The 27,875-nt window shown below is 49.6% G+C and overlaps 1 protein-coding gene across 4 annotated transcripts in view; it reads left to right on the top strand.

The window, feature by feature from the left end:
• Nucleotides 1-26,135, top strand: part of SBNO2 (strawberry notch homolog 2) — a 226,517-nt gene extending 200,382 nt beyond the window's left edge. For all 4 annotated transcript variants that reach the window (XM_072601358.1, XM_072601357.1, XM_072601359.1 and 1 more), the window contains 16 exons: nucleotides 2,030-2,112; nucleotides 3,711-3,896; nucleotides 5,217-5,392; nucleotides 7,614-7,745; nucleotides 10,304-10,439; nucleotides 12,010-12,122; nucleotides 12,547-12,618; nucleotides 13,075-13,183; nucleotides 15,622-15,696; nucleotides 17,509-17,652; nucleotides 19,653-19,747; nucleotides 20,461-20,553; nucleotides 21,681-21,812; nucleotides 22,682-22,758; nucleotides 23,237-23,427; nucleotides 23,521-26,135. In XM_072601358.1, coding sequence (XP_072457459.1) covers nucleotides 2,030-2,112; nucleotides 3,711-3,896; nucleotides 5,217-5,392; nucleotides 7,614-7,745; nucleotides 10,304-10,439; nucleotides 12,010-12,122; nucleotides 12,547-12,618; nucleotides 13,075-13,183; nucleotides 15,622-15,696; nucleotides 17,509-17,652; nucleotides 19,653-19,747; nucleotides 20,461-20,553; nucleotides 21,681-21,812; nucleotides 22,682-22,758; nucleotides 23,237-23,427; nucleotides 23,521-24,077 — 2,371 coding nt within the window. In that variant the 3' untranslated portion in view covers nucleotides 24,078-26,135. The remainder of the gene's footprint in view (nucleotides 1-2,029; nucleotides 2,113-3,710; nucleotides 3,897-5,216; nucleotides 5,393-7,613; nucleotides 7,746-10,303; nucleotides 10,440-12,009; nucleotides 12,123-12,546; nucleotides 12,619-13,074; nucleotides 13,184-15,621; nucleotides 15,697-17,508; nucleotides 17,653-19,652; nucleotides 19,748-20,460; nucleotides 20,554-21,680; nucleotides 21,813-22,681; nucleotides 22,759-23,236; nucleotides 23,428-23,520) is intronic.
• Nucleotides 26,136-27,875: the final 1,740 nt, after the last annotated feature.

Genomic DNA, 27,875 nt, shown 5'->3' with positions numbered 1-27,875 from the left:
TGTTGAGTGGGGCACTCTTAGAATGCTCACTGTGTTACTGAGTCTGTCTGAGTCTAGTTGACTTGTCTTACCATATGCCAGTGCTGACACCTTTTCCACCCCTCCTTCTGCCAGGCAAATTTTTCACTGAATGCCGGCTGGGCCATGGCACCCTAATTTTGCTTTGAGTTTCATTGCAGACTATCTGAGCTCAGAATGTAGAGAAGGGTGAGTGTGTATGGATTCAGGGAGTGAGGTGGGTAGTAATTTGTTCCAAGAGGGCCCAGACTGCATGTCATGTGAAAGTGCAAGGGGCTTTTCTGGTGAGAGTGGCTCTTCTGCCGGTTCCGACTTCTCAGACTCCTACACCAGGCTTGGGGCAGCCCACACCAGGTACAGGAAGGGGCAGGATCCTGACCTGCTGCTCAGTGACCAGCTCATCATGTAGGTATTGAGGGAGAGCTCTTTCTTGCCCAGAGTCAGGTGAAGGAGATTACTCCCTAAATTTTTAAGCCCAAATGCTTCAGTTGCTTCTGGAATGCTTAACCTCCATATAACCTCTTTCCTCTGAAGGTTAACTCCGTGGTTCCCCCTTAGCACCCATGATCTCAGAAGCCCTCCCTCCCGACCCTGTCCCAGCAGAAAGTCCAAACCAAAGTCTCAGCAGCCGCTTTTCCCCACATCCTTCCATGCCTTCTCATCTCCCCACCAGGGCTCTTGCTCCAGACAATCCTGCATTGAAGGGTTTGCTCCTTTGTTTGCCCCTAACACCTTGTCTCCTTTTCACCTTCCTGAGTTCCCATCTGGGCCCCATTCCATGACCCTGCCCATGTTTTGTCCTCCTTCCTTTGTTACTTTGAAAGCAAACAGTCCTCTCCCTGAAATCAGAGTGAAGTGTCTTCCATTTGGTGGACACACGAACTCATCACTTCTAACATATCTCCCATGAGGCCAATGGAGTACTAAACCACCTCTGGCCTTCTATCCCATGGAGAAGTCACAAAAGATGCCCTTTCAGCAGCCAAACCCAGGCAGGTACTCCTCATCCAAAACCACCCCCCAAGACTCTCTTCTTGTGAAAGGCAGTAGAAAGAATTCTAGACTTAGTGTCAAAAGCCTTGGGTTCAAGTCCTGCATAGGACCATAGACAAGTCAGTTAATTCTCTTAGCTTCAATTCGCACATCTATAAAACTTCCCAAGTTGTTGTGAGAAAAGCACCTTTTAAAGTAAAACTTGATCATTGAGAAATGTGAGCTATGATCATTAATTTTTTTTATTATCATTCGTTAGACACCTCCTGCCCATTGTGTGCGTGTGTGTGGGTGTGTTTGTGTATGTTTCTGGTGTGTTCTGCCAAGCATGGAGCCCCTCACAAGTACTTGCCTTAAATATCATTTGCTCTGCCACCCATCCCCCAAAAGACCTCTCTTCCACGAGGGATCTGAAATCCCAGGATTCTCTGGCATTCTCCATGTGTTGTAATGGCATCACCACAGTCTCTGCTCAGGAAATCCTAATGTCTTTCTCCTACTTTTCGGCAGGGCTCTGTCTCACTCGAACCCTTGGGTTCCTGATTAACCCTTGGTTAGCTCATTCACTTTTTTCTGTTGCTCCCTGCAGAGGCCACAGACCCAACCCAATTACTGTTCCCTCTTTCAGAGAACAAACCCACAACTGTTGCCCCTTAACTGGCCCTCATTTGGGTCTTGTGTTTAGTGATGGCACTGGTGTCTTTTTCAGTTTGTTCCTTCACAGACAAACACTAGCAGGAATTGGGACTTTAGCTATAACAGATGTACCCCTCACCCACCACCCACCCCTAATCAGAGAGAGTTACTCAGGGTCCATTGAAGTAATCAGGTCCCTTTCCTACAATACTTACTAACATCTCATTGTTTGGACTCACTGACGGTCAATGTGCAAGCTGCAGAAGGCAGAATCCCTCCCCTTTTCACACTGAGAAATGCTTCAGTGAGTTTGTCTCTACCTTCTAATGAGAAGATGTTCCTGCTGCCACCAGCGAGAATAAACTGTGCATCTTACTTTCAGAGGCGTCTTTCTATCACTAATTCAGAAGCACTTTCCTTCAACCAAAAGAAAGAGAGACAAAGGAACTGGCATTAAAAGAAAACGTAAGACCCCGTTCCCCAGCCAACTCTGACCTCCTGCCCAGCGACTGTGGCTTGTTTGCTGTCTCCCAACCACCTCTGCCTTTCTTGACATGTCCCTGCCCCTTCCCCCTTCCCTCATCCCTCCCCGCCTCCACCCCACCTCCTTGCCATGCTTCTGCTGCTTTCTCCTCTTGATTTTGGCCGACTTTCCTTTGTGAAACCATCCTCCAGCACTCACCAAGATATGGAGCCTCCCTACCTTCTGATTCCCCCTTCCCCTCCTGCTTTCCTGTCCTTACCTCGCCTGCCAGAGAAGCCTTTTTTTGTTCTATGCCCAAGCACCTATCTCTCCATCCTCAACCTGCCATAGCCTCCTCTCCTCTTCCCCTTCCCTCTAACCCCAAGGGGGCTGGACCTGCCTGAGCCAGGTGCTAGGCTAGAGCACCCATCAGAGGAGGGAGGGGCTAGAATTCCCCCCACCCTTTCTTCCCCCTACCTGGGCCTGGCCTGGCCTGGCCATCCCTTCTCCAGGACTCAATTTGACCCTTCTGATATAGATATCAGTGACCTTAAGCTTATGTGACTGCTTTGTTGGGAGAGCACAGTCCCTATTGGGGAATCAGACTCTCCAGAATCTACACATCCAAGTACATTTCCTCCCTTGCAAAGTCATTCCCCCAGGATACCCTTCATATTCCCAAGAGGCTCCCACTGCCCAGCAGCTCTGGGTTTGCTCTTTTATGAACTAACTAGAGGTCCCTAGGAAACGCCTAGAGGGGGTCAGACTGGCACCTTCCATTTAGGCCTTAGGGTCAAGTCATGGAATGGATTTTCCTTCTTGGCTCCTAACCTGGTTCTGATCTGAATTCCCAAAGCCAAACCCAGAAATAAGAGGCTTGGGAGCCCTGCTGGAGTCCCTGCCCACAGTTGGGATATGCCTGTTCTGGTCTGTTTGCTAGGGGCAGGAGGAGGCAGGGCTCAGTCCTATTTATTTTATCACTCCCCCTCCTGCCCTTTACCCTGGCTTCTGTGCAAGGTAAGATTCTGGTTTCTTGTCCCAACCTGTGGCATTTCAGCTTATTTCCTGCCCACTAGACCTTAACTCTGTGGGTCCTCTATCTATACACAAGGGAGGGGTCAGGAGCCAGCGAGAAGAGACGCCCTAGCTGTACATTCCCAAACAGCCCACTTTCCCCCAGGAACTGACACAGATATTAAAGCCACATGCCTGCCATCTACAATCCCCTGGATCATAAGTTAGCCAGGGCACCTGTCACCAGGGACACTTTCTCTGGAGAGATGCTCTCAGGGATACCGAGGGACAGCATAGGCCTGCAGTCACTCCTCCTGTGTCACTGGGCCACAAGGACAGGCACAGGGAGGGCAGTGGCCACCCCACGTGTAGCAGCATCAATGGGGCACATCTTTCTTTCTCTGTTTCCTGCTCCTCTTTTTGGAGGGAACCCTCACTGCTTTGGTCTCTCTGACCTTTGTTTGATTTGGGGAACCCTTGGCTTTCTGGTGACTTCTCCTCTGTCTGCATCTGTGCCTGCCCTGCCCGCTGGCCAGAGTGCCCACCCTCCCCCTAGTGAGCCCCTCCCTCAATGCTCCTTCTGCAGGGAAACCCAAAGGCCGGCCCACCAAGCTGCCCAAGATGGCGTGTGAGTTCCCAGGGGTCATCAAGATCAGTGACGACAGCAGCACGGACTCCGACCTTGGACTCGATAGTGACTTCAACTCTTCCCCGGAGTCCCTCATCGACGATGATGTCGTCATCATCGACAACCCCTCTTCAGACGACAGAGGTAGTGCTTTGGCGATGAGGGAAGAGGGCCGTGTTCTGACTGCCCGGAGGCAGGGGCTTTTGGCCCTCTGTGTGACCTGTCAGTATTTCTGATCCTTCCCTTGAATCCCAGGGAGCGGAAGTCGAGAGACCTGTCTTTGAAGCCTAGGTCTTATTAGCTGTATGACTTTGTGCCAGACTCGGTTTCCTTCTTTGTAAACTAAGGAAGTTAGGCTTAGTGACCTCTAAGGTCCCTTTGACTCTGAAGGTCTTTGATCCCTTGCACATAAGTGGTGAATGTAGGTATGAGTCCTTTCCCTGCTGGGCAGGTTAGGTTATGATCCTAGTCTGGTCCTAGGCCAGATGCTCTTAGGACTGTCTGTGCCCATGGAGAACAACTGGGCTTGTAGCTTTGAGTGAATAGTTGTGAAGAGGACACCTTGTAAACCACAGAATGCTATAGAAAAGCCCTCCAGCTCTATTATTAGTCTTCACATTTTCCTTGACCTGCCCAGCTCTTTTAAGACCCAGCTCAGTCCTTTCCTCTCCCAGGAATCCTTGTCTCTTCAGTTTGCTTCTGGTAAAAGCCTTCTCACCTCTGTGGTTGGTGGAGGTGTCTTAACTCCCCAGCCAGTTTGTCTTGAAGGGCAAGGAGGGTATCTTATACAGCAGTGTGTTGCATACAAAGGAGATCCCCTATCTGGTTGGATGGTTCTCATGTAGCCCAGAAGGGAAAAAAGTCTTCCTCGAAGCTTCAGGTCCTGTACCTGAATGACCTCCCTTTCCTAGAGTCACAAAGAGTGCAGAAGGCATCTTGCTTCCCCCCCTCCCGCAAGCATGAGTCCCCACTACTCCTTGAGTGGTCATTCAGCTTCTGTCGGCCCACCCTGTCCAACTGCTGCCATGGAAGTTAGTCCCTCCCATTGCATCCTAAGAAGGATGTGTTTCCTGATGGTGAGCCAAAGCCTGTCTTCTTATAGCTTCCTCCCATTGGTTCTGATTCCGCAATCTGGGGCTTTCTCATGGATACAACTTGGAAGAAAGCCCTGGATTTGGAGTCAGAGATGAGGCTTTAAGTCCCAGCTTTGATGCTATTACTAGCTTTGTGACCTTGGGCAAGTCATTTGACATCTCTTGGCCTAAGTTTTCTCATCTGTAAAATGAGGGGGTTGGATTAGATGATCTTTTAGGACTCTTCTACGGCTAAATCATATGAATTATGACAGCTTTTTGAGTATTTGGGGGCAGTGATCACATCCCCCATGAGTCTTCCCTCCTCCAGGCTCCTTACCCCTCATCACCAGCCCTACTCATTCTGGCTTTTTACATGTATCTCTTCCAGGTCCTTTGCACTATTATGGATCCCAGAGGGATATCCACGGCCCTGGGGTGCTAGAGAAAGTCGAGAAACTGAAACAGGACCTTTTGGCCAAAGTCAGAGCACTGGGCAGAGATCTACCTCTCAATACCCTGGATGAACTCATCCACAAGTTTGGAGGCCCTGAGCACGTAGCGGAGGTAAGTGTCTCGTCAGCCAGACCTGGCATACTCCACACGCTCAGGCCACATCTCCAGCAAAGTTAGTGGCAGGCCTCTTGCATAGGGGATCCCTTGCCAGGCTCCAACCTGGGGAAGAGGCCCTATTGAAGGTTTTAAGTAGCCTTAGTGATGACACGAGAGAAAGGGACATGTGCTAGACTGCCCAGAGCTGACTTTTACCCATTGGTATTCATTACATGACTCAATGAGTAAAGCTGGAGGCCTTGGGGCCTGTGCCACCATTTTCTTAAGTGCTAGTTCTGCCCCCTGCCCCATCCTGTCTAGATGGGAGGGAAGAACCTGTTATGCCCAGGTTCCTGATAGCAGTGACCTATGAACCAGCCATCCTCTGGGATCTTTTCCATAGGGCTAGCTTAGGCAGGCCTAAGTTCTGCTCCTGGGTCACCAGGCAGGTACCTTGTTAGCCATCCAGGGTTCCCTGAACCTCACAAGTGGATTCTGAAGGGACAGGTTAAAGTCAAGCAGACTTTCCTGAACTTGGCAGAGACTACGAATGGCATGGGCACCTCTTGAGTTAGCCCATCCCCACGTTTGGGCAGCTCAGTTAGGAAGCCTTCCTTGGATTAAGCCCATGTCTGGCTCCCTGCCCTCCCCCAGTGCTCCTGGGCTTGCTTCCTCTTGGTGATGGCAGCTTTTCAGATCCTGTCATAGACTCTCCAGGTCTTCCCTTCTTTGGGCAGAACAATGCAGACTCCTTCAGCCCTACCTCCGGAGCCTCCCTTCTGCCTGCAGCTTCTTAAATGCGCCCTGCATTGTCCATATCACTTCTAAAGTGGGCTGCTTGGGTTAAGCAATAGGAAGAGTGACCCCTGCAAAGCAGAGCAGGCTCCCTAACCTTCTGGGGTTTAGACTACCAGGTCCTTGGCAGGCCTTTAAGCTGGCTGGTGCCACCTGCTGGTCAGTCATGGCCTTAGGTGAGCCTGGAGAGGAGCAGAGGCTCCAAGGAGCTTGATGTACCTGTGCATGTTGTGTTGGGGGGCAAAGAAAGCTTAGGACAAGACCCACACGACCCTGCCTCTGGGGTCTGGGTTTCCTCCTGAGTGTCCTGGTAGCCTATGAATGCCAATTGAAGGCCTGGGCAGTATTTCCCAATGAGCATGCTGCAGAAGTGGATTTTTCCTTGCAGCTCTGCCTCCTCCTCTCGGCAGTAAGAGTGAAAATGACAATCTGCTGGGGTTTATACAAACATAGAATTTAGGGCCCGAGGGGATCTCAGAGGCCCTGTCGTTTGGTTTACTGATTTAATGACTGGCCAGGCCCTTGACTTCAGCAACTCCTGTGAAGAACTTCCCCTACCAGATAAAGACAGGTGGCATCCTCCCCTCTCAGAGAGGGGCCCAGAATGCTGAGGGCCTGAGTAAGTTCTCTCAGGGTCATACAGTTGGTTTTCACAGAGGCAGAGCCTGAATCCAGGCCTGCCGCCTGTGTCTGGCACTATCCTCTCTGCCATTCTGGCTGCAGGGCCTTTTGAGTGAGGTAGTTGCTCCCTCAGAAGAGCTCGGCCTCACTCTCCACGCATGTGGATGCAGAAAGACCCTATAAAACAGATCCATTCATGCACACATCGTAGGCTAGCACTGCCAAGGGCCAAGGAGCCTACTAGCTTTAGAACTGGGTTAGAAGTAACCAGCAGGCTGCCAGCATCTGGGACGTGGGGTGGTGTATCCAGTGACCAGGTGGCCCCTTGATGTTCCCTGACACAGAAGCCAGGCATGCATAGATAGATCAGAGACAGAGGAGGGGATTCCTGCTTCCCTCAAGCCCAGCATTTCACAACTGAGGCCCACATACAGGAAGACCTTGCCCAGGTCCAACAGCCAGTAAGTTTCAGAGATGGGATTCAAATTCAGACTTTCTCGACGCCAAGTCCAGTGCTCTGTCCACTACACCTTCCTGCGTCTCTCTTACTAAATGGATGTGAATCATGGGCCACCACCACTCCAAGAAATCAAAATTGGAGGTACCCCCAAAGGCACCTTTTTTCTAAGCCTCAGATTTCTCCTCTATAATGATACTTATATAACCTGTATATAGCCCAGGCTTGTGATGAGGAAAGCATTTTGTAAGTGCCAAATGATATTAGAGGTAGTTATCCTTTTTAGGACCTCTTCCTTCCCCTTGAGCACTCCATGTAGATGTCCATTCTTGCCAACAGTCTCTTCCCTCCCCCTGTATACAGATGACTGGAAGGAAAGGCCGAGTTGTGTCCAGACCAGATGGGACAGTCACTTTTGAGTCACGCGCTGAACAGGGCCTTTCCATTGACCACGTGAACCTGAAGGAGAAGGAACGTTTCATGAGTGGAGAGAAGGTGAGTTGGTCCTTAGCCCCGGAGGTCATAAGGAGGCAAATACAGGCTTGAGATAAGGAAAAGCCTTCCTGATAATTATCACTGATTGGACTGCCTCAGGAAGTACTGAGTTTTCTCTTGCTGGCAGTGATAGGTATGGGCTGGACGACATCATCCTAGATACTTCTTCCAGCTCTGAAACTCTTTGAACCTGCTGGAATCTCAGAGCTAGAAGAGACTGGAGAAGGCTCCTAGGCTGGCATTTTTCAGTGTCTCAAGTGGTCATTCCACTTCTGTTTAAAGACCCCTGATACCTCAAGTCAGTCCATCCCATTGTTCGATCACTCCAGGTGTTACCTCCCAGTCACTCCCACCCTTCAGCCCTGGGTACAAGAAAGAATTTCAAGGGATTTTTCCATCCTTGAATCATCGTGCTGGCTCAGAGGTCCCATGGAATTAACTGCTTTCATCTCCCCCCCATTCGCCCCCTCCACATTTTCTTTTTTTTGTTATTAGTTCATTGATACTTAGAGGGTTTTATACCCCTGTTACTTTTCCTAGAAGCCTTTCATAAAAAAGCATTCAGCAATACACACAGTACAGCAACTGCAGCTGATAGAAAATGCAGCTAGCACTCTGCTCCCATAGGCCATCGCCTCTCTAACTGAGAAGAGGAATCCTGTTTCATCATCTGAGATATTGTGGATGATCTGAATTCTGCTGCTGTTGAGTGTTTTTCTTTATGTTATCGTAGGCATTATGTGTATTGTGTCTTCCCAGGTTTTTCTGAATTCCTCATATTTGTCATTTCTGTCAGTACAATAGCCCTTTACATCCACCCCCTGCTGTTTCTGCAGTCATTCCCCAGTCAGTGGGTCCCCTCTCTGTCCCATTTTTTATACTAACACAACTACTTGGGTATGTGTAGGACCTTTCTTTATACTTACAGAGCACTCGCTTTATGTGAGTCTCAGAGGAGAGTCAGCGGAGAAGTTGCTAGCATCCCCATTTTACAGATGAGCAAACTGTGGCACCGAGAAGGGAGTAGCTGGGCCAGTACTTCTGACTAGGGCCAGCTCCTACCACGAAACCACTCAGCTACTTGAGAATCATTTGTTTAGCAAATGATTCCTTCATTCTTGATGGCAGGCCTGGGGAGCTGGATTGGCCACTCAGCCCTTTTCATGGTATTCTTATGAAGCATTTGGGAAAATGTAGAGTGCGTGTATCAGGACTGGCTCGATGGCAGGATCCAAAGAGCAGTGACTCATGATTCAGTGTCTCCCAGGTGTCTTCCAGCCCTCAATCTGTGACTTGTGAAAAGAGACTTCATGCTCATGAAATTTAAAAGTAACCCAAAGCTAAGCAGGATAAGCTAAAGCTTTGGATGGTTCATTTAGGCTCACAGCTCAGTGGGTAGACTATTGGGCCAAGTCTAATGAAGTGAAGTTTAACAGGAATAAATGTGAAAATTCAGCTTCCCTAGTACAGAATAGGGGAAGCAGGCCAAGACAGTAGTTCAGAAAAAGAACTGAGCATCTGAGTGTTCCACCAGCTCTGTATGGATTCACAATATGATGACCAGGGAGCGGATAGGGTCTTTGGCCATAGGCTTCTGACCCGACTCCATCTAGAAGGCACGCTCAGGCTTGGACGTGGTGAAGGATGACGTGGATACACCAGAGAGCTTCCAGAGTTCTGAGACTAGGAGAGGGAAGGGCCTTGGAGTCATGCCAGCGGAGGGCTTTTCTTGCAGAAGAGAGGCCTGAGGGAACACAATGTAACCATCCACAAGCATTTGAACATCTGTCCTGTGGAAGAAAGAACAGGGCAGAGACAGATAGATTTAGTCTCAGTGTTAAGAACTAGACATGAGATGGGCCACCTGCAAAGGAGGGATATCCCCTTCACCCAGAAGGCTTTGAACCAAGGCCAGAGCAGGGGCTGGCGACCAAGGCCTGGGGACTGTATCAGGCCTGCCACCTGCTTTGGACAACATCTAAGAATGACTTTTATATTTTAAAATAAAGTTTTATCACATTTAAAAATGTAAAAACCACTGGCCACACAAAAAACAGATGCTGGGGTCAGACTTAGCCCCTGGGCCCTAATTGGTGACCCCTAGTGAGCGCTGGTCTAGATGATCATTTGCCATTAGCTGTTTGGGAGATTCTTGGTCAGGTGTAAACTGGACTTTATGGTTTCTGAGATTCCTTAGAATGCTGAGATTTTGCGAAGTCCCCTTCAGCAGTCGTTCCTGTGATCTCTAATGATTTATCACTATGAAGTGGACGCTGACTTGTGTTACTGTGACCCTAGTGGGCAGGCTGAACAGTGGACATGAGATGCAGAGCAGCTGACTTGGCCTGGATTAAAACTCGCCTCACCTCAGGTCTCTCTGAGGGGCAGCCCTCCGCTGCCAAAAAAGCCCAGATCACTCGTTTTTGGAGACACCACCTCTCGCCAGTGTGGCGCTGCCGTCTGGTGATTCTGGGATCAGATACGATGGTGGTGCTGTGGTTTAGGTTGGCCAGGCCCGGGGAGCCTCCTCTCATGTCTCCTCTCTGCCTTTGCCTCAGCTTGTCGCCATAATCTCAGAGGCCTCCAGTTCTGGGATTTCTCTGCAAGCAGACAGGCGGGTGAAGAATCAGAGGCGCCGGGTGCACATGACACTCGAGTTACCCTGGAGTGCCGACCGGGCCATCCAGCAATTTGGTGAGTGCTGTAGAGAGGGGTTTATACCTCTTAGGGTCCCTGTGTCCCCGGGGCCTACCAGTGATGGGAGGGCATTTCCAACTTTTCCAACTTCATTTCTGGTTGCAAGGGACCTTGGCTTAGCACTTCCCAAACTGAAAGTAATCTGCCCCCTAAATTTACCCCCATCTCATTTTCCCCTTCTTCCCAGTTACTCAGGGTAAAAACCTCAGAATTTTCTTTGATCCTTCCTGCTTGTCTCATTTCTCATATTCGTTTGTTCAGACATTTATTAAGCAACTACTGTATGCGATGCTTGGCACTTAGGAAAAGACCAATTTAAAATAAAACAGTCTCAACCTCATAGTCCCTGCAGTCTGATAGAGGACTTCTCTTCAGTAGGTACTAAGTGTCCAGAGCCTGGGGTTCAGGACTGGGGACTTGACACAATATAGCCAAGAGAGAGTCTCTACTCTCATGAAGTTCACAGCCTGCTAGAGGCTACTTTTGGTCTTACTGTGGACATAATCATAAATTGGTTAAAAAGAGAGAGACATACAGAGACAAACAGACCAAAAGAAACGGAAAGATGGAGAGAAAGAAAAGAGAGAGGTCTAAATTCACATTCTGTCTCCACTGTTTATGTACACTGCCTGTGCGTCTTTGGGCAAGTCACTTAAATTGTCTAGACCTTATTTTCTTCAGCCTTTCCCTGAGGACCTCATCTCTAGATTGTCTCAGTGGTCCTTTGCTAGAATCTGTAGTCATGGGGGTATGACAGAAACATGGACAGAATCACAGGAGGCAGAGAGAAAGGGGAAGGGGATTGCTGGCAAGGGAGAAGGAGAGACGGACACTAGAGTGCTGTGTGTAAGTGTGGAAAATCAAAATGAGCCATGAATTTAGTCATTCATTCAGCAGACATTGATCAGCACCTCCCATGTATTCAGAGCAGAGGAAGGTTCTTTATGTGTAGATAATGCCACATCTCTGCCAACTCAGATCAGTGTACGAGGTTTTGGGAGAAAGTCATCAACCACCAGAGGGGTCAGGAAGGGCTTTATGGAGCAGCTGTCACTTGAGTTGGGTTTTAAAGGAGAGTCAGGAAGCAGTCAGTGAATGAGGAGCATGAGGACTGGTATTCCAGGCCTCAGGACTGCACTGAGCCCATGGTGGGCTTGGGGTCAAAGAGTAGCCTGGAGTGCTCATGGGACAGCAGTCTGATAAAGGAGAGGTGATCAGAGGCAGTTAAGAACCCACAGGAGGTTTTGATAAGAAGTATAATGCCCAGCTGGTCAAATCTCCTCCCCAAGACTTTATCTCTGCTTCTCTCTCTGGGGTTTAGACAGACCTGCATTACCATTCACGTGGAGATGGGCAGGCGTAGCTTTCTGCCTGATCTACCTCCTTCAATTTTCCCCTTGGCAGAGCATCAGAGTAATGCCCTAATTCTTGGGAGATAAAACCCACCCAGACCTGCCTTCAAGCAGATGTTTTTTGCCTCCCTCCCCCCATTGCCAGCTTCCCCACCTGGGCCACTTCCCCATCTGAATACTTAACCCCCAACTTTTGTGGGGTTGTTTCTTTACAGGTCGAACACACCGATCGAACCAGATCTCAGCTCCTGAGTATGTCTTCCTGATCTCAGAACTTGCTGGTGAGAGAAGATTTGCCTCCATTGTTGCGAAACGTTTGGAAAGCCTAGTAAGTGTTCCACAATTGCCTGGGTGAGCTCACTGACCCTTCCCCCCAAAAGCATTTCCCTTACCCACAGTCACCCTGGCAGGGGGAGTCAGGGCTACCAAGATGCTGATGAGTTTCCTGAAATGCAGCTAGATCAGCCATATTTAGTCCACTTTGTGACTGGGCATGATGCTGGATTCCAGGTCCATTTCACACTGTGATAACTGACCAGCATGACTCAGACCAAGCCCGTTAATCATAGCAGTGCTCTCCTCCTTTGTCACCACAACCACTGGGCCTCCAAAGCCTCTTCTCTAGATAAAATTCCATGATCCTTAACCAAGAGTTTATTGACTTCCTGACTAGGTTTGGCTTCCTTCCATCCTCCCATAACCCTGCAGAAGAAGGCTCTCTTTGCAAACAGCTCTCCCACTCTCTCCCACAGGGTGCCTTGACCCACGGGGACAGAAGAGCCACTGAATCCAGGGACCTCAGCAAGTATAACTTTGAGAACAAGGTAACTCGTGCCCCAGCAATTGGGCATCATCATGGCAGGGGGCTTGAAAGGGAGGTGTAGGTGGTGGCCCAGGCTTCTGTGGCATAGGCTGAAGGTGTCTTGGGAAGAGCATGAAACTGGCAGTTACATCCAGGTGCCAGCTTCAGATCTGACCTTGAAAACATTTCACCCCAGAGCCTTGTTTTCTTCATCAATAAAATAGTTCATATTTATAGTTCTCTCTCCTCCCCCCCTTCCCTCCCCCCCCCCCCCCCCCCCCCCGCCCCAGAGTTGTTGAACAAACAAAATGTGCTTTGTAAAATCATGAAGTTACATAAACATGGGCCTGGACTGACCCTTCCTGACCCAGCCTTGAGCTGAGCCCCAATCTATCTGAAGCCCCCTTCCCTTCTGCCTTCCATTGGACTGTGAGAGCTGTCCCAGGGCCAGCGCCTGACTGATACCATCTCTTTACAGTATGGAGCCAGAGCCCTGGACAGAGTCCTGTCCGCCATCTTGAACCAGTCTGAGAACAAGGTCCCCCTGCCCAAGCACTATCCGGGAGGAGATGCTGCCTTCTTTCGAGGTGAGCCTTGAGTTAAGGGACTGGAGATGGGGACAGCCAATCCTTGTGAAAGTCCTGCCTTTCAAGAGGAGGGACTCCCAGAGTGATGGGAGACTAGATAAGAAGCTTAGCATCTGGAAAAGTATCTGGGTGCTTAGCATCCTCAGGAAAGACAAAGGTACTAGGCTGGGGCAGCCCTCAGGAGCTGTGAGTTCCTCTATCCCCTTTCCTGGGCAGAGGGCTCCGCTGTCACCATCATCACCATTACCAACATCACCACCACCACCGCCATCATCATCATCATCCCCACCGCCACCATCATCATCACCACCACCAAGGAGCAGCGTTTATTCAGCTCACCCAGTAACATTTATGGAGTGGCTGCTGCATGCAGAGAACCGTGCTTGGAAAGAACAATTAGCCAAGGTGTAGCCCTCATCCTCATAGAACCTTCACCAAGGGGTGACCTCCAGTGAGGGAGAAATCCACTACTAGCTGTGGAATAGCTCCATTTGTTAAGAGGATTTCCTTATATCAGGCACTAGGTGGCGCCGTAGTGCACAGAGTGCTGGCCCTGGAAACAGGAAGACCTGAGTTTAAACCCTCCTGCAGACACTTAGGAGCTCGGTGACCCTGGGCTGCTCACCAAACTTCTGTCTGCCTCAGTTTCCTCATCTGTAAAATGGGGATAACAACACCACCTCCCTCTCAGGGTTTGTTGTGAGGATCAAGAGAGACAGTATTTGTAAAGTGCTTTATAAACCCTGAAGCACTATGTGAGTGCTAGCCATCATTATTATCATTTGTTATTTTCAAGTTCATCAGTTTGTCTCTATTTGCCTCTGCCGCTTCTCCCCATTTTTCCTCATCTGACCCTCTGGAGCTGAGCGGAGCAGCCCGGTGCGGGACAAGGGCTCTGGTTGGAACTATAAATCTGAACTAGCATCCCTGACGTCACCTCCCACAACTCGTGGGGCCTTGGGCACATGGTTTCATCTTTTTGCCCTCAATTTTCTCACCTGTGAAATAAGGAGCTTACACAAGATGGTTTCTAAGGAGGCCCTTTCTAGCTCTGAGCCTGTGACTGTCTCCACCTTCCATGGTCCAGACCGATATCTCTGATCCATATCAGAAGTGCATTAGAGAAGGATGGGACAGAAAGTTCCACGAGAGGCCCCCAAGCAAATATGAGACTCTCAAATAAGAATCATTCAATGGAATGAAGATAGGGACTCTTGTCTTTGCATCTCCCAGCACTGTACTTGGCACCTAGTAGGGGCTTCATAAATGCCGGTTATTTGATTGACGGGCAAAAGAAAGGGAAGGACATTTGAGGCACAGGGACTTGCCTAAACAAAGACTTGGAGGCAAGAAAGCCCAAATCATGAAGGCAGAGACTCATCTAGTTGATTTGAAGTATAGTATATCTAGTGGGCAGTAGTATATATAAGGCTGGAAAGGTAGGAGGTCCTTGAAGGTCAGGCACAGGAACTTGATCATGACTTGGGAGGTCCTACAAGTCCCTGAGAATTGGTAACATGACTGTCTAAGTTCAGAGGGCCCCATCCCCAAAATGGCCACATAGGGAGTGATTTGCTAAGCATGACAACTGTGGACGGCCATCGGCCAGCCCTTAGTTGGGTTGTGAGCTATGAAAGAAACACCCTCCCCTCTATCCAAGACAGTCTTGTTAAAAGCTCAGTCTGGCAGTGTAGGGAAAAGGCACTGGGGTGGGGACAGCGTGGAGGTGAGTAGACCTCTTAGGAGATCCCAGTCACCTGGGCCTGCTACATCTGGGACCTTGTATCAGGCCCAGTGTGGGAAGAGAATAAGCACGCCAAGACCAGGTCTCAGTCCTCCGGTGGCATAGCTCAGCCGGATAGGCAGTATATATATTGAGAGAGAAACTAAAAGGGACTACAGGTGGTTGGCTTTTGTTTCTATTTTTTTAAATCACACCGCAGCCATACCCCTCTGCTGCCACCTGTGATGTGGAGGTGACCCTGAGTTCCCCAGGGACTGTGACTATTAAACCCAGGCTTAGGTAAGGGTCTGATGACAAGCCAGGTGTCCAAGGACCAGCCTGGTCGAGGACAGAGAGGCTGAGTCCCAGAAGGCTGGCTCCTAAGTGAAGCATGAAGGAGATGGCAGCCTCAGTGGGGGGGGGGGGGGGGGGGGGGGTGCCCCAGCCTGGGAACATCAGGGACACTGGAAGTACTGAGGTCTGGCCTCGGTTCTGGCCTAGGTAGACTCAGGTCATGGTCAAGGAAGACTTCCTGGAAAAGACAGACTTTGAGGCTAAGCCTTGGAGAGGAAAGGACAGGCCTCTCCACAAGAGGCATCAAGATTGAGGTGTGTCATGGGACATGTTTGGCTCTGGTGGAGGTGCCTCAGCATACCCCTCAAGGGCAGGGGGAGATGAAGAGCTGGTGCTCATCCTCTTCCCCCTGTCTCTGCAGAGATGAAGCAGGGCCTGCTCTCCGTGGGAATCTGCTGCAGAGAGATGAAGTTTGGCTGCCTTGCCATTGAGAAGGGTGAGTGCCAAGGAAGAGACAGGCCTGGCAGGCAGCTGCCTGGGGCCTCTGGACAGCCACTCTTCACCCAGCCCTCTCCTGTGGAGGGCATCTCCCCTGTTTTATCCTGTTCCCCCAAGCATCTGCTCCCATACTTTTTCTTTTTTTATTATTATTTTGTTTTCAGTGTTCTATAATCCCTTCCATATATCTTAAATCTTTCCCCTCCCTCCCCCCCTTGCCCCCTACCTCCCCACTCCCTCCCTAAGATGACATACAATTTTATAGAGGTTCTACACATACATTTTAAATACATTTTCACCTTAGTCATGTTACGTAGAATTAAAATGAATGGGAGAAATCATAAAACAAACCAAAACATAACACAAAAGAAAATGATCTTCATTCTGCAATCGAATTCCATAGTTCTTTCTCTGGATGTGCAAGACATTTTGCCTTAAGAGACCATTGGGAATTATTTAAGTCCTTGCATTGCAATGAAGTACTAAGTCTACCAGAAAAATTCGTTGCACACTATAGTTGTTACTGTGTACAAAGTTCTCCTGGTTCTGTTCCTTTCGCTCAGCATCAGTTCATATAAGTCTTTCCAGGCCTCTCTGAAGTCTTCCTGTTCATCATTTCTTATAGCACAATAGTATTCCATTATATTCATATACGACAGTTTATTTAGCCATTCCCCAGTTGATGGGCATCCCCTTGATTTCCAGTTCTTGGCTACCACAAAAAGAGCTGCTATAAAGATTTTTTTACATGTGGGTCCCTTTCCCATTTTTATGATCTCTTGGGGATACAGCCCTGGAAACGGTATTGCTGGATCCAAGGGTATGCACATTTTCTCCCATGCTTTTTCTGTGCCCATTTCTTCTTTGTTTTTTTGTGGCTAGAGAGAACAAATTGCTAAATTTCTCCTAAAGGCAACACAGTGTGTTAGAAAAAGCCTTAGACTCCAGAGTGCTGTGTTCTAATACTGGCTTCTGTGCATACTAGCTGCTTGACCTCAGACAGGTCACTGAACTTCTGAATCACTGCCATTTTCCTCATTTGTAAAATGGAGGTAATAACGCTCCTACTCCCCAGCTCAGCCACAATTTTAGCAAAGTGAGCAGCTGGATGACAAATTGGATAGTGTGGGGTCTGGAGTTAGAAAGACCCGAGTTCAAATCCAACCTCAGACACTTCCTAGGTTGTTGACCTTGGGCAAGTCACTTTGCCTCTGTCTGCCTTAATTTCCTTGTGTATAAAATTAGAATAATGATGCCTACCTCCTGGGGTTATTGTAAAGAACCAGTGAGATCATATTTATAAAGTACTTGGTGAACCGTAGAGCCCCAAGTTCTGGGCATTGTTACTGCTATTTTATAGTGCATAAAGAGCCAGTTCTAAGTTAGGGTCCTGCCCCGGTGCCTCCTAGTCATGTGATCCTGGACAAGTCCCCAGCTGCTCTAAGCACCTCTAGGATGGTTAGTTGCCAGTGATAGCATGCATTGATAGAGGAAATTTTCCCCTCAGTAAGATCCCTTCACCATCCCTGTATTACAGGACTGGAGGAAGTACTTGGCTAAATCTCTACAACTGAGTTACTGACATCAGAGTGGAAGAGTTCCCTCTACCAAGTGAAATGATTCATCCATCCTCCTTGAACTCTGTGGGAGGCCTGGGCTAGTGTGTGTTGGGGTCAGGAGGGTTTCTGGGCTCTGGATTAGAACTCCAGATCAGGCAGGGACTGGAGTGGCAGACCCCTCCTTGTGACTCTCGGTCTGAACTGCTTCTCCTCCTCTTCCTCTTCTTCGTCTTCCTCCCCCTCCCCCCCAGACTGCTCCATCACCAAGTTCCTGAACCGCATCCTGGGCTTGGAGGTGCACAAACAGAACACCCTCTTCCAGTACTTCTCCGACACCTTCGACTACCTGATCGAGAAGGACAAGAAGGAGGGCAAATATGACATGGGCATATTGGGTAAGAGAAGGGGCTGACCAGGAGCAGGGTCCTCCCTGGGGGTGGGGGAGAAGGGCAATCCATCCCTGCACCTTATATAGATGGAAATTCCTATAATGCCTCATGGATTTAACTAAATCCCAAGACCAGGCCAAAATAAAGTCCTAAAAGTAGGTGGCCTCCTGAGACATCATTGCTCTGCAAGGGACAGCACCCCATGGAAGGTTATGTCTAGGGTGCGAGCTTATGAAGTAGACAAATGTTGCCCATCCAGGAGGATTAGCTGGCGTGGTCAGTGACAGAGGCCCAATCTGAAGACAGTCTGATAGGCCAAAACATCTAATAAAATGAAACTGAGTAGGAATAAATAGAGAATCTCACATTTGATGAAATTGAGTGGTTTATTTTATTATCATTATTGTTACTTACGAATTGTGGAGGTCTTCTGTGCTTCAGAGAAACAGTTATCTCAATTATTTCCCCATTCCAAAGAGCCATCCCATATCACAGATAGTATTTTAATTTTTTAATAGTATTTTATTTTTTCCTCTAGTTACATGTCAAGAAAATTTTTAGCATTCATTTTTACAAGATTTTGAATTCCAAGTTTTTCTCCCTCCCTCCCCTCTTCTGAAAATGGTAGGCAATTTGATATAGGTTATACATGTGCTATCATATAAAAATATTTCCATAGTCACAGTTGTAAAAGAAGAAACAGATCAAAAGGGGAAAAACCACAAGAAAGGATAAAGTAAATGAAAAAATATGCTCCATCTGGATGCAGGTAGCATTTCCTATCATGAGTCCTTTGTACTTGTCTTAGATCATTACGTTCCTGAGAAAAGCTGAGTCATTCATAGCTGATCACCACACAATGTTGCTGATACTGTATATAATGTTCTCCTGGTTCTGTTGATTTCACTTTGTATCAGTTCCTACAAGTTCTTCCAGGCCTCTCTGAAGTCTTTTTGTTCATCATTCCTTATAGCACAATAGTATTCCATTACATTCATATACCACAGCTTGTTCAGCCATTCTCCAGTTAATGGGCATCCCCCCAGTTTCCAATATTTTACCGCCACAGAGAGAACTGCTGTAAATATTTTTGTACATGTGGGTTCTTTTCCCCTTTTTGTGATCTCTTTGGGCTATAGACCTAGTAGGGGTATTGCTGGGTTAAAGGGTATACACAATTTTGTGCCCTTTGGGCATAGTTCCTAATTGCTCTCCAGAGTGGTTGGATCAGCTCACAACTCCACCAATAGTGCATTAGTGTCCCAGTTTTCCCACATCTTTTCCAGCATTTATCGTTTTCTTTTTCTGTCATATTAGCCAGTCTGATAGGTGTGAGGTGGTACCTCAGAGTTGTTTAAATTTGCATTTCTTTTATTATTAGTGATTTGGAGCATTTTCTTCATGTGGTTGTGAATACTTCCTGCAGTTCTTCTTTTGAGAACTGCTTGTTCCTGTACTTTGGCCACTTATGTAGTCTTATAGATATCTTTATATATTGTTTATATTTCTTGGATACCAAACCCTTTTTAGAGAAATTTAATACAAAAATGTGTTTCCCATTTGACCACTTCCCTTCTTACCTTAGGTGCATTAGAAACTGATTGGTTTTTTTTAGCCCCATTACAGGATGGCTGGAGGAATTACTGGGTGAAGTCCAAGGTATCTGAGGTTGTCATAAATCTGTTCCTGAGAGTTTGCACAATGGGCTGACTAGGCAGGAAGTGAGCCTGGTGAACTCCTCACCACTGGAGCCTTTGCCCAAAGACCTCCCTGACCACTTTGTGTGTTGTTAGAGGAGTGAGCTGATTGGCCTCAGGAGCCTCTGAGGTCTGTGGAGTGTCTGGGCCAGGTTCATTAAAGACTCCAGTCATGTAACTTCCTCCTCCTATAGTATCTCTCCCATTCAAGCATCTTGAGGAGCTGGCCCCTACCAGGAGACTGGAGGGAGGAGGGTCCAGTGGTTGGTGATCCCCAGACCCTCATGTGCATCTCCCTCCTTCCTTCAGACCTAGCCCCAGGCATTGATGAGATCTATGAGGAGAGCCAGCAGGAGTTCCAGACGCCCGGCCACCCTCAGGATGGGCAGGTTGTCTTTTACAAGGTAACTGCAACCACCCCAGGCCCTGCCTTCCTGGAAACCCCACCTTAGCTTCTCCTCCAGGATCTCAGCCACGATATACTAGCCTGAATCTGTCATGTGGCCACAGCACACCTGCCCCCTTCCTTCCCAGCCCAAGTTACAGGCCTTGGGTTCCAATTCTGGCCCTGCTGCTCACTACCTCTGTCTCTCTCTTTAGAGGACACTAGACTAGAAGCAAGAGGACAAGTGACTCAATTGCTGGTCTTGGGTTCAGATCCTAACTCAGACATTTTTTGAATTAGTGAGCCAGAACAAATCATGTGGCCTTTGATCACCTGAGCCTCAATCTCCTTGTCTGTAGAATGAGGAGAACCTCATCAGGTTGTTACACAAATCAAAAAAAAAAAAAAAAGACCTTGCATGAAGAGTCCCTTGTAGCAGACTTCTTGTCTCTGAGGGTCTGTCCTGCTCCATCTCAAGCCTGTGCATGCTTGGTGGAGAGTCCAGAACCCTGAACTGCTCCCTCAGCTCTGCCATCAGATGACCTTGGGCTGGGGAGACTGAGCCCTGGCCACCTTGTAACCTCATGAGGTGTTTTAGACCCAGATGGGGGAAGTAGATAAACATCAGCGGGTGATCCATGGGAGTGGAAGGCGTAACGATGAGGATGGCGATGGTGACAACAGAGGTGACGGCAGTGGTGGGGTCACTGTTACTGTTACTGTTCTCCACAGATCAGTGTTGACCGAGGCTTGAAGTGGGAGGAGGCTTATGAGAAGTCACTTCAGATGACCGGCGCTTATGATGGCTTCTACCTCTCCTACAAGGTGAGCAGGACAGCACATGTGTGCAGGAAGGTTTCCTAGCATTTAGTGAGGGGCCAATTCCCAGAGACTATTCTATCCATCCTGCTCTTTTTAAAGATGGGGCCCCTTGGGCCCAAAGACAACTGGCACTTGCCAGGGCCCCCAGCCAACACGCAGCCACTCTGGGGCTGGAGCTCAGGGCCTCTGAATCCACCTCCGCCATCATGCTGCCCCTTAAGGAGCTCCAGAGCCTCCCGAAGCAAGTCCGAGCTGTGCCCCTCCCCCGATGCCAGAGAGGGACCCTGAACCATTCTGATCTTCTCAGGTCATTCTGGAAAGGTCCCCACATCAGGGCTGCTACCAGGAAGCATGGATCTGTCTGGGCCTTGGCTTCTCTGGCCCCTGCCAAGGACAAGTCACTTCTCCATCTGAGCCTCTGTTTTTTCTGAAATGGCAATGAGCAGTGGTCTGTCACCTTCACTGAGCAGCCACATGACAGGTTCCAGGCTCTGCCCCTGCACCACAGAGAGGGTGCAAAGTCCATCACTGAGTAGTCCCAAGTGTGTCTGTTCGGCACAGTTACAGTTCCCTGCTCTCCTCACCATCCCATCAGCCCCCATTGCTACAGAGCACTTTCCTCCCAACCCCTCTAAGGTCAGAAGTGAATCATCCTTGTGTCTAAAGAGGAAGAAATAGAGGTTCAGAGAAGGGAGGTCACCATACTGGGATACATCTCAGATCATAGAGTTAGGGCCAGAAGATACCTCAGGGCAGCCCATCCAAGCGGGAGTGGGCAGGGAGGGCCAGGTGAGAGGGCAGCAGCTGCACATGGCCCCAGGCCCCTGCTTGAGCCCTCTTGTGTTAGGATCCACACAGGGTGGCAGAAGAAGTTTGAGTCAGAGACTCCTGGGTCCAAGTCCTGGCTCTGTCACTCATGGGCTGTGCTCTTTGGGCCTCTGCTTCTTCATCTATAAAATTAGGGAAGGTTGGACTTGATGGTTTCTAAGGACCCTTCACACTCTAAATCTCTGGTCTTGTGTCTGAACTCAGCCAGGATTTCCTTTCCCCTTTTGCACCTAAGTTCCCTCATCTGCCCAGTGAGTGCTAGGGATCAGCTGACCTCCCACTCCAATGTTCTGTGGTTCTAGGTTCGAGGCAGTAGGAAGAGCTGCCTGCTGGCCGAGCAGAGCCGTGGGAAACACTTCATTCTGTACAAGCCTAACATTGGCAAGCAGAGCCAGCCTGAGAGCCTAGACAGCCTCTGCAGGAAATACCGGCGGGTAAGTCAGGCCTGGTTAGACACAGGCCTTCTGCCAGCCCAGTGACTTGCATGGGGCCCAGGGCCCACTCTTTGCATTTCCCTCATCATAGGGAGTCAGATCAGGCACAACCAAGAAATTTCCAGGCTGTAGAAATAGAAGAGTATGGATACCTCTGGGAATTCCCAGATACAAAGACATGTCTGTTCTGGATCTGGGTCTGGTGGGAGCACAGAGAGCCAGAATTACTTCCTGGAGAGAGGTAGGCCATCAGCAGTCCCTAAGTCACTGAGCACAATGAAGCACCTGTTGTGTGCCTGGCCAGGCATTAGGCACCAGAGGTCCAAAGACAGAGACTGAAAGGGTCACATCCTGATAGGGGAAGATGCCTCTCTACAGGCCCCTCCTACTCATAACCCTTGCTGATGTGCCCCCTCCTGGGCCTGCAGTTTAGTAAAGCGGGGATCCTTGTGCACCCTGCTTCTGGTGGGGAGGTGGGGGGTGGACAGCAGTGTTCTGGAGCCTCTGCATTGCTGCAGAAATGCAGCTGCTTATTTAAAGCTGGACCCCTTCTCAGAATGGGGCCTTCTTTGCTAACCAGTTCATATAGGTGATTGGAACTTCAGTGCTTCTGACTGCTCCTGCCCCCAGCTTAGGGCTGACCCACCCTTTGGGAGGCACTGGTCTACACTGCTGCTAGGGTAATACCATCCAAAAGCAGGGGAAGGTCCTGCTGTGAATTGGGGTCAGAGCTGCCACTCACCCTCAGTCTTCCCTGCTGCAAACCCTAGTGAGGTCCTGGGCCTCTCACCAGGTGTGACCTTCCCTCCCCCTCCCTGGAGCTCAGCTGTTTCAGAGATTGAATGAAGTTGCCCCGCCTTCCTCTGCAGGTGACGGCCGAAGATGCCAAGGAGCACTGGGAGAGCAGCTACGACTTCTCTCTGACACACTGTAACCACGCCGTCTGGTGAGTCAGAGGGACATGGTGCAGTTGCAGACCCCTCCTCCAGGAAGCCACAGGTCAGGTCTGTGTTCCTGGGCACAGCTGGCCAGGCCACGAGCAGCAGAGGGAAGGTGGCTATATGTCAGAAAAATTCTCTAAAGAGGAAAGCTGCCTCAGTGTGGCGTGGGTGTGAGGGGCTCCTCCTGTTAGTGGTCTTCAGGTGGCCAGTCAGGGATGTTGAGGGGCAGGGTCTTGTTCAGCTATGGACCGGACTGAATGGCCTCTGAGGGCTCTGTGATTCCATGAACTTCAAGAACAAAGGGTATCCCTCAGAGCCAGAGAAGGGGGCCCTTAGAATGGAAGGTGTCCATCAGAGCCAGTCAGGGAACACTGAGAACAGAGGGTGTCCATCAGAGCTGAGGGGGAGGGAGCCTCAAGAACGGAGGCCATTTATCAAATACCAAAGACTCTTGTCCAGTCTGACTGTGCCCACTCCTGCCAGGAACCGACACTGTAAACTGGTCCAGGAGGGCAAGGAGTGCTTGCAGGGCGCCCGCCTGCGGCACTACCACATGCTATGTGGGGCCCTGCTCCGTGTCTGGAGCCGCATTGCCAGCATCATCGCCGAGGTGACTAGCAGCAGCTACCTGCAGATTGTGAGACTCAAGACCAAGGATAAGAAGAAACAAGTTGGTGAGTTGGAGCACCTTGTGGGGGAGGGGGGGGTGAAGATGCGCCACCCGACCCCTGGATGGGACTGAACATTGGGGGCGGGGTCTCTGGCAGGCATCAAGATCCCTGAGAGCTGTGTGCCCAAGGTGCTAGAGGAGCTGAAGCAGATGGATGCCGATGTGAAGCGGAAACAGGCCCGTGCTGCCCAGCCTGTGGGCCTCCCAGACTCCCTGCAGCCCTTCCAGGCGGCCCTGCTGGGCTCCTGGCCCCCCCTCTCCATACACTCCAACCCCAGTGAGGTCTTGGACCTGACCTCCAGTCCCCTGGACAACGGCCTCCCTGGTGGACTTCTGGGCCTGGACTCGGCGAGCCTACCTTTCTCCACGCCAGCTCCTCACCTGACCCTGCCACCACCTAGGTTCACCTACCCCCTGCCTCTGGACGGACCAGGGCCCAGCCTCCCCAGCAGCCATTCACTGCCCTCCCACGAACCTTTGCCTCTCCTGCACCATCGGCCCCCACCAGATGACCTCACCTCCCAAGGGGACATCAATTTCAAGGAGATCCTGGAAGACATGTTGAGGTCTTTGAATGTGGTCCCCCCAGAGAACCCTCTGGGCCTGGAGCGACAGAGTGTCATCCAATTCAGCCCACCCTTTACAAACTCCTAGGAGCAGGAGCCAGCACCATCCGTCCCTCCCTCCGCAGTCAGCCCTTTATATTCCCTAGGGGCCTGAGGAGGTGGCAAGCCCCCCTGGTTCTTTGGAAGGGGTTGACATCCCTGCTTTAGGGTATAAGCAAGAAGGGGTGGACATATGACTAGAAAACCATATAGTTCCTTTTAAAACAAAAAAAATTTATTTATATATAATATACATTCACACATCATATAAATATAAATTTTTTATGTTCTATATAAAGGGTAGGGGGACTGGATGGTCTGCATCCAATGGCTGAGGCCACCCAGCTCTGTGATTTCCCCTCCCCCTTCTCCAGTCATGCCGTTGTTAAAAGGAATTGCCCCAGGTTTTGGGGGGCAGGGAACTCCAGGGAATAAGCAACCTGACCCCCCAACACATCTGCCCATTCCTCCAGGCCTCAAGGGCCAAAGACAGAAGGGGTGATGGGCTGCTCCACCCCCTTCTCCAAGGTCAGGCAGACTACTGAGAGGGAAGGTGCTAGGCTGAGCACTGGGAGCAGGACCACAGGGGAGGGCTAGCCCTCCAAATGACCTTAAACTGACTTTCCCGATCCCACCTCCAGGGCCCCAGGAGGGATGGGTCTGCCTGGGGAATCCCTCTTCAGAAAGCCCAGAGCTTAGGATGCCCAACTGAGAGATCCTAGGAAAAGGGCCTTCGCTATGCCCAGCTCCCTCCCTCCAGAGATAGAGAGGGAACATGGGCAGGACCAGAATCCACATCTCCTGAGTCCTGCTCCAGCTTCTCGGCCCTTCTCTCATTCCCATCCTGAGAAAGGCTCTTCGAACCCTCTTGGCCCCATCAGAAATCATCTGCAGGGAAGCCGAGCCTTCAGGTCTTCTCTGCCCTTCTAAAGGGCTCCTCGTTTTCCCTGAAAAGAATCATGGAATATTGGCTCTAGAAAAGACCTTTAAGGTCATCTAACCCAGCCCCCCCTCATTTTACAGATAAGGAAACTGAGGCTTGGGGCTCTCTGCCCCATGATTGGTTTCCTGCCTCCCTCCCTTTCCTAGTTGCTCCATTTTTGTCTTCTCTTAAGGAATCAGCAGACAGCTCCCTCTGGCTGGGGTTGTTGGGCCAGTTGGCCATTTAGACAGGAAGAGGTCAGGGAGAGGAGAGGACAGTAAGGAGCGATGAGAACTCCCCCCCTTCCTGAGTCTTCAAAGTCTGCATCCCTGTTCTCTAGGGCTGAGGAGGGGCCAATCCTGGGCTCACTCTCCTCTTTCCCTACTGCTTCCTCCTCACTGTTTTTCAGGGGCTCAGGGGAGATGTTGAGTGAATGAGTTTCAGGGAGCTATGGCTGAATTTGATCTGGATTTCTCTTCCCTGCGTCCCTGCCCCCCCATCCTTGTGCCTCCTCTTATGTTCCAGGGCAGCCCCATCCTGCTCCTCCTCTTCCTCCTTCCTCTATTTATAATGTCCCCTCTCCAGTGTTGGGGAAACCTGGCACTGACTGCCAGAACCCTCAGAACTGTGGGAGCTAGAAACTCAGGAAAAACCGAAGGTGCTGTCCCTTTCCCTTCACTGTCTCTGCCCCCACCCCCATGAGGAGGATGTTTTTCATGGGTGAATTCCTCCCCCCCACACACACCTTTTAATATATGCAATTCTGTCTTCTAACCATATAGCACCTTCACCCCCTGACCCCCCAGGACAGGCAGGGTCAAATATCCGTCACTGGGGATTGTACCCCTAAGTTATTGCCTCAGTCCTACTGATGGTGTGGTGTATGTGTGTGTGTGTGTATGTGTATGTGTGAGTGTGTGTGTGTGTGTGTATGTGTGAGTGTGTGAGAGAGAGAGAGCCTCATGTCATCCCCTCCCCTCTGTGCACTTTGGAATCTGCTTGTTATGTTGGGCCTTCTTGGATTTCTATGTGTATTTATAATTAATTGAAATGTGTATATATGTAAAGAGATTTTTTTTTAGAACATGTGCCTTTTGACTAATTCCTAAATTTTCTACTTGTACCTTACCTTGAAGAATAATTTTGCATTCATTCTGCTCAGTAAAGATGGAAACTCATGGGCCACCATGTGCTCTATGTGTGCAGTTGGGAGCCTCTCCTCCTCCGATGTTCTGGGAGGGACGTCCAGAGGGAAAGTTTGGGGATCCCGGTCCCTTGGGTCTCCCCATTGGTTAGAGGCTTGCTTTGAACAACCATAGCATGATTTCAGAGCTCAGAAGTACCTTAGAGACCATGTAGCATCTCCCTCATTTTACAGGAGAAAAAAATGTGTTCCTAGATGAGAAATGACCTTGCCCAAGGTCACGCAGACAGCAGCAGTCAGGACTAGAACCCAGTACTCTTGACTCTTCTCCTGACAGCATCACAAACTAGCCACACAACCTTGTGAGGGGATGATCGAGACAGAAGACAACCAGGATCCACATTGTCGTCCTCTCTTCACACATGCCCTTGTCAGCATGCATCAGGAACTGTGCGGGACAAAAATAGTCCCTTCCCTCAAAAAGTCCTCATTCTAGTGGGGAGAGAACATGCAAACAGTTATGTACAGCCAAGCTCCATACCACATAAATTGGGAATAAATACCAGAGGACAGGCCCCAGAATTAAATTAGGAATTGATTTCCTAATTAAATTAGGAAAGGCTTCCTGTAGAGGGGGGATTTTATCTGAGACTTGAAAGAATTCAGAGGAGCCAGGATCAGCCATAAGGAGAGAGGGGGTTGGCTAGGGAAATGCTCTGAGTCATGAGATGAGTGACAAGAAGTGTGGTGTCCCTGGACCATTGAGGGGGAGGGCATCTCTCTGTAAGGTAAAGAAGACAGGAAAGGTAGGAAGGGGCCAGGTTCTAAAGGGCTCTAAAAGCTAAACAGGATTTTATATTTGGTCTTGGAGGTGATGGGGGCCACTGCAGCTCATTGAATGGGGGTAAGGGTGACATGAGACCTGCACTTTAGGAAGATGACTTGAATAGCTGAGTGGAAGTGGAGAGAGACTCAGGGCAAGTGACTCACCAGCAGGTTACTGCAGAATAGTCTGGATGTGAGGTGATAGGGGCCTGGATTCGAGAAAAGAGAAGGGAGCATATACAAGAGATGTGAATCAACAGAACTTGACAATGTTTCAGTTGTGGGGTGGTGAGAGCATGAGGAGGCAAGAATGAAAAAGAGGTTGTGAGCCGCAGTGACTGGGAGGGAGGGTGCTGGTGCCCTCAACAGTGACAGGGGAGTTTGGAAGAGGGGAGGGGCTTGGGTTCAGTTTGGGACGGGTTGAGTTTAAGGTGTCTATAGGAAATCCAGGTCAAGGTGTACGATGGATAGTTGGAAATGGGAGGGAGACTTGCAGTCAGCGTGGAGATTAGGATTAAATAAATAAAGCTGAGAATCATCTGCATCAAGATGATAAATCTCTAGGAGCTGGAATCACTGAGTGACTTGACTGTTCCCTGTATGCCTTTCCCTCCTTATCACCTCCTGGCATCAACTAAAATCCCACCTTCTACAGGAAGCCTCTCCCCATCCCTCAATTCTAGTGCCTTCCCTGTTAATTATTTGTCTCCCCTTTTCAAATCATGAGCTCCTCAAGGGCACAGTATATCCTTTGTCTGTCTTGTCTTGTATCGCCTGCACTTAGCACAGTGCTTGGCACAGAGTTGATACTTAATTACTTATTTACTAAGTAATAGAAGGAAAAGAGGGCCAAGGACAGAGCATTAGGGGACACCCATGATTAGCAGTCAAGACTGGATGAAGATCCAGCCAAGGAGTGATAGTCAGGACTGGGAAGAGAGTTAGGAGAGAGGTAG

The sequence above is a fragment of the Notamacropus eugenii genome, chromosome 4, assembly GCF_028372415.1.
Source record: "Notamacropus eugenii isolate mMacEug1 chromosome 4, mMacEug1.pri_v2, whole genome shotgun sequence".
In the NCBI taxonomy this organism is placed as follows: domain Eukaryota; kingdom Metazoa; phylum Chordata; class Mammalia; order Diprotodontia; family Macropodidae; genus Notamacropus; species Notamacropus eugenii.
Note: the sequence above shows the minus strand (reverse complement) of the source record. Positions and strands in the feature narration are given on the sequence as shown.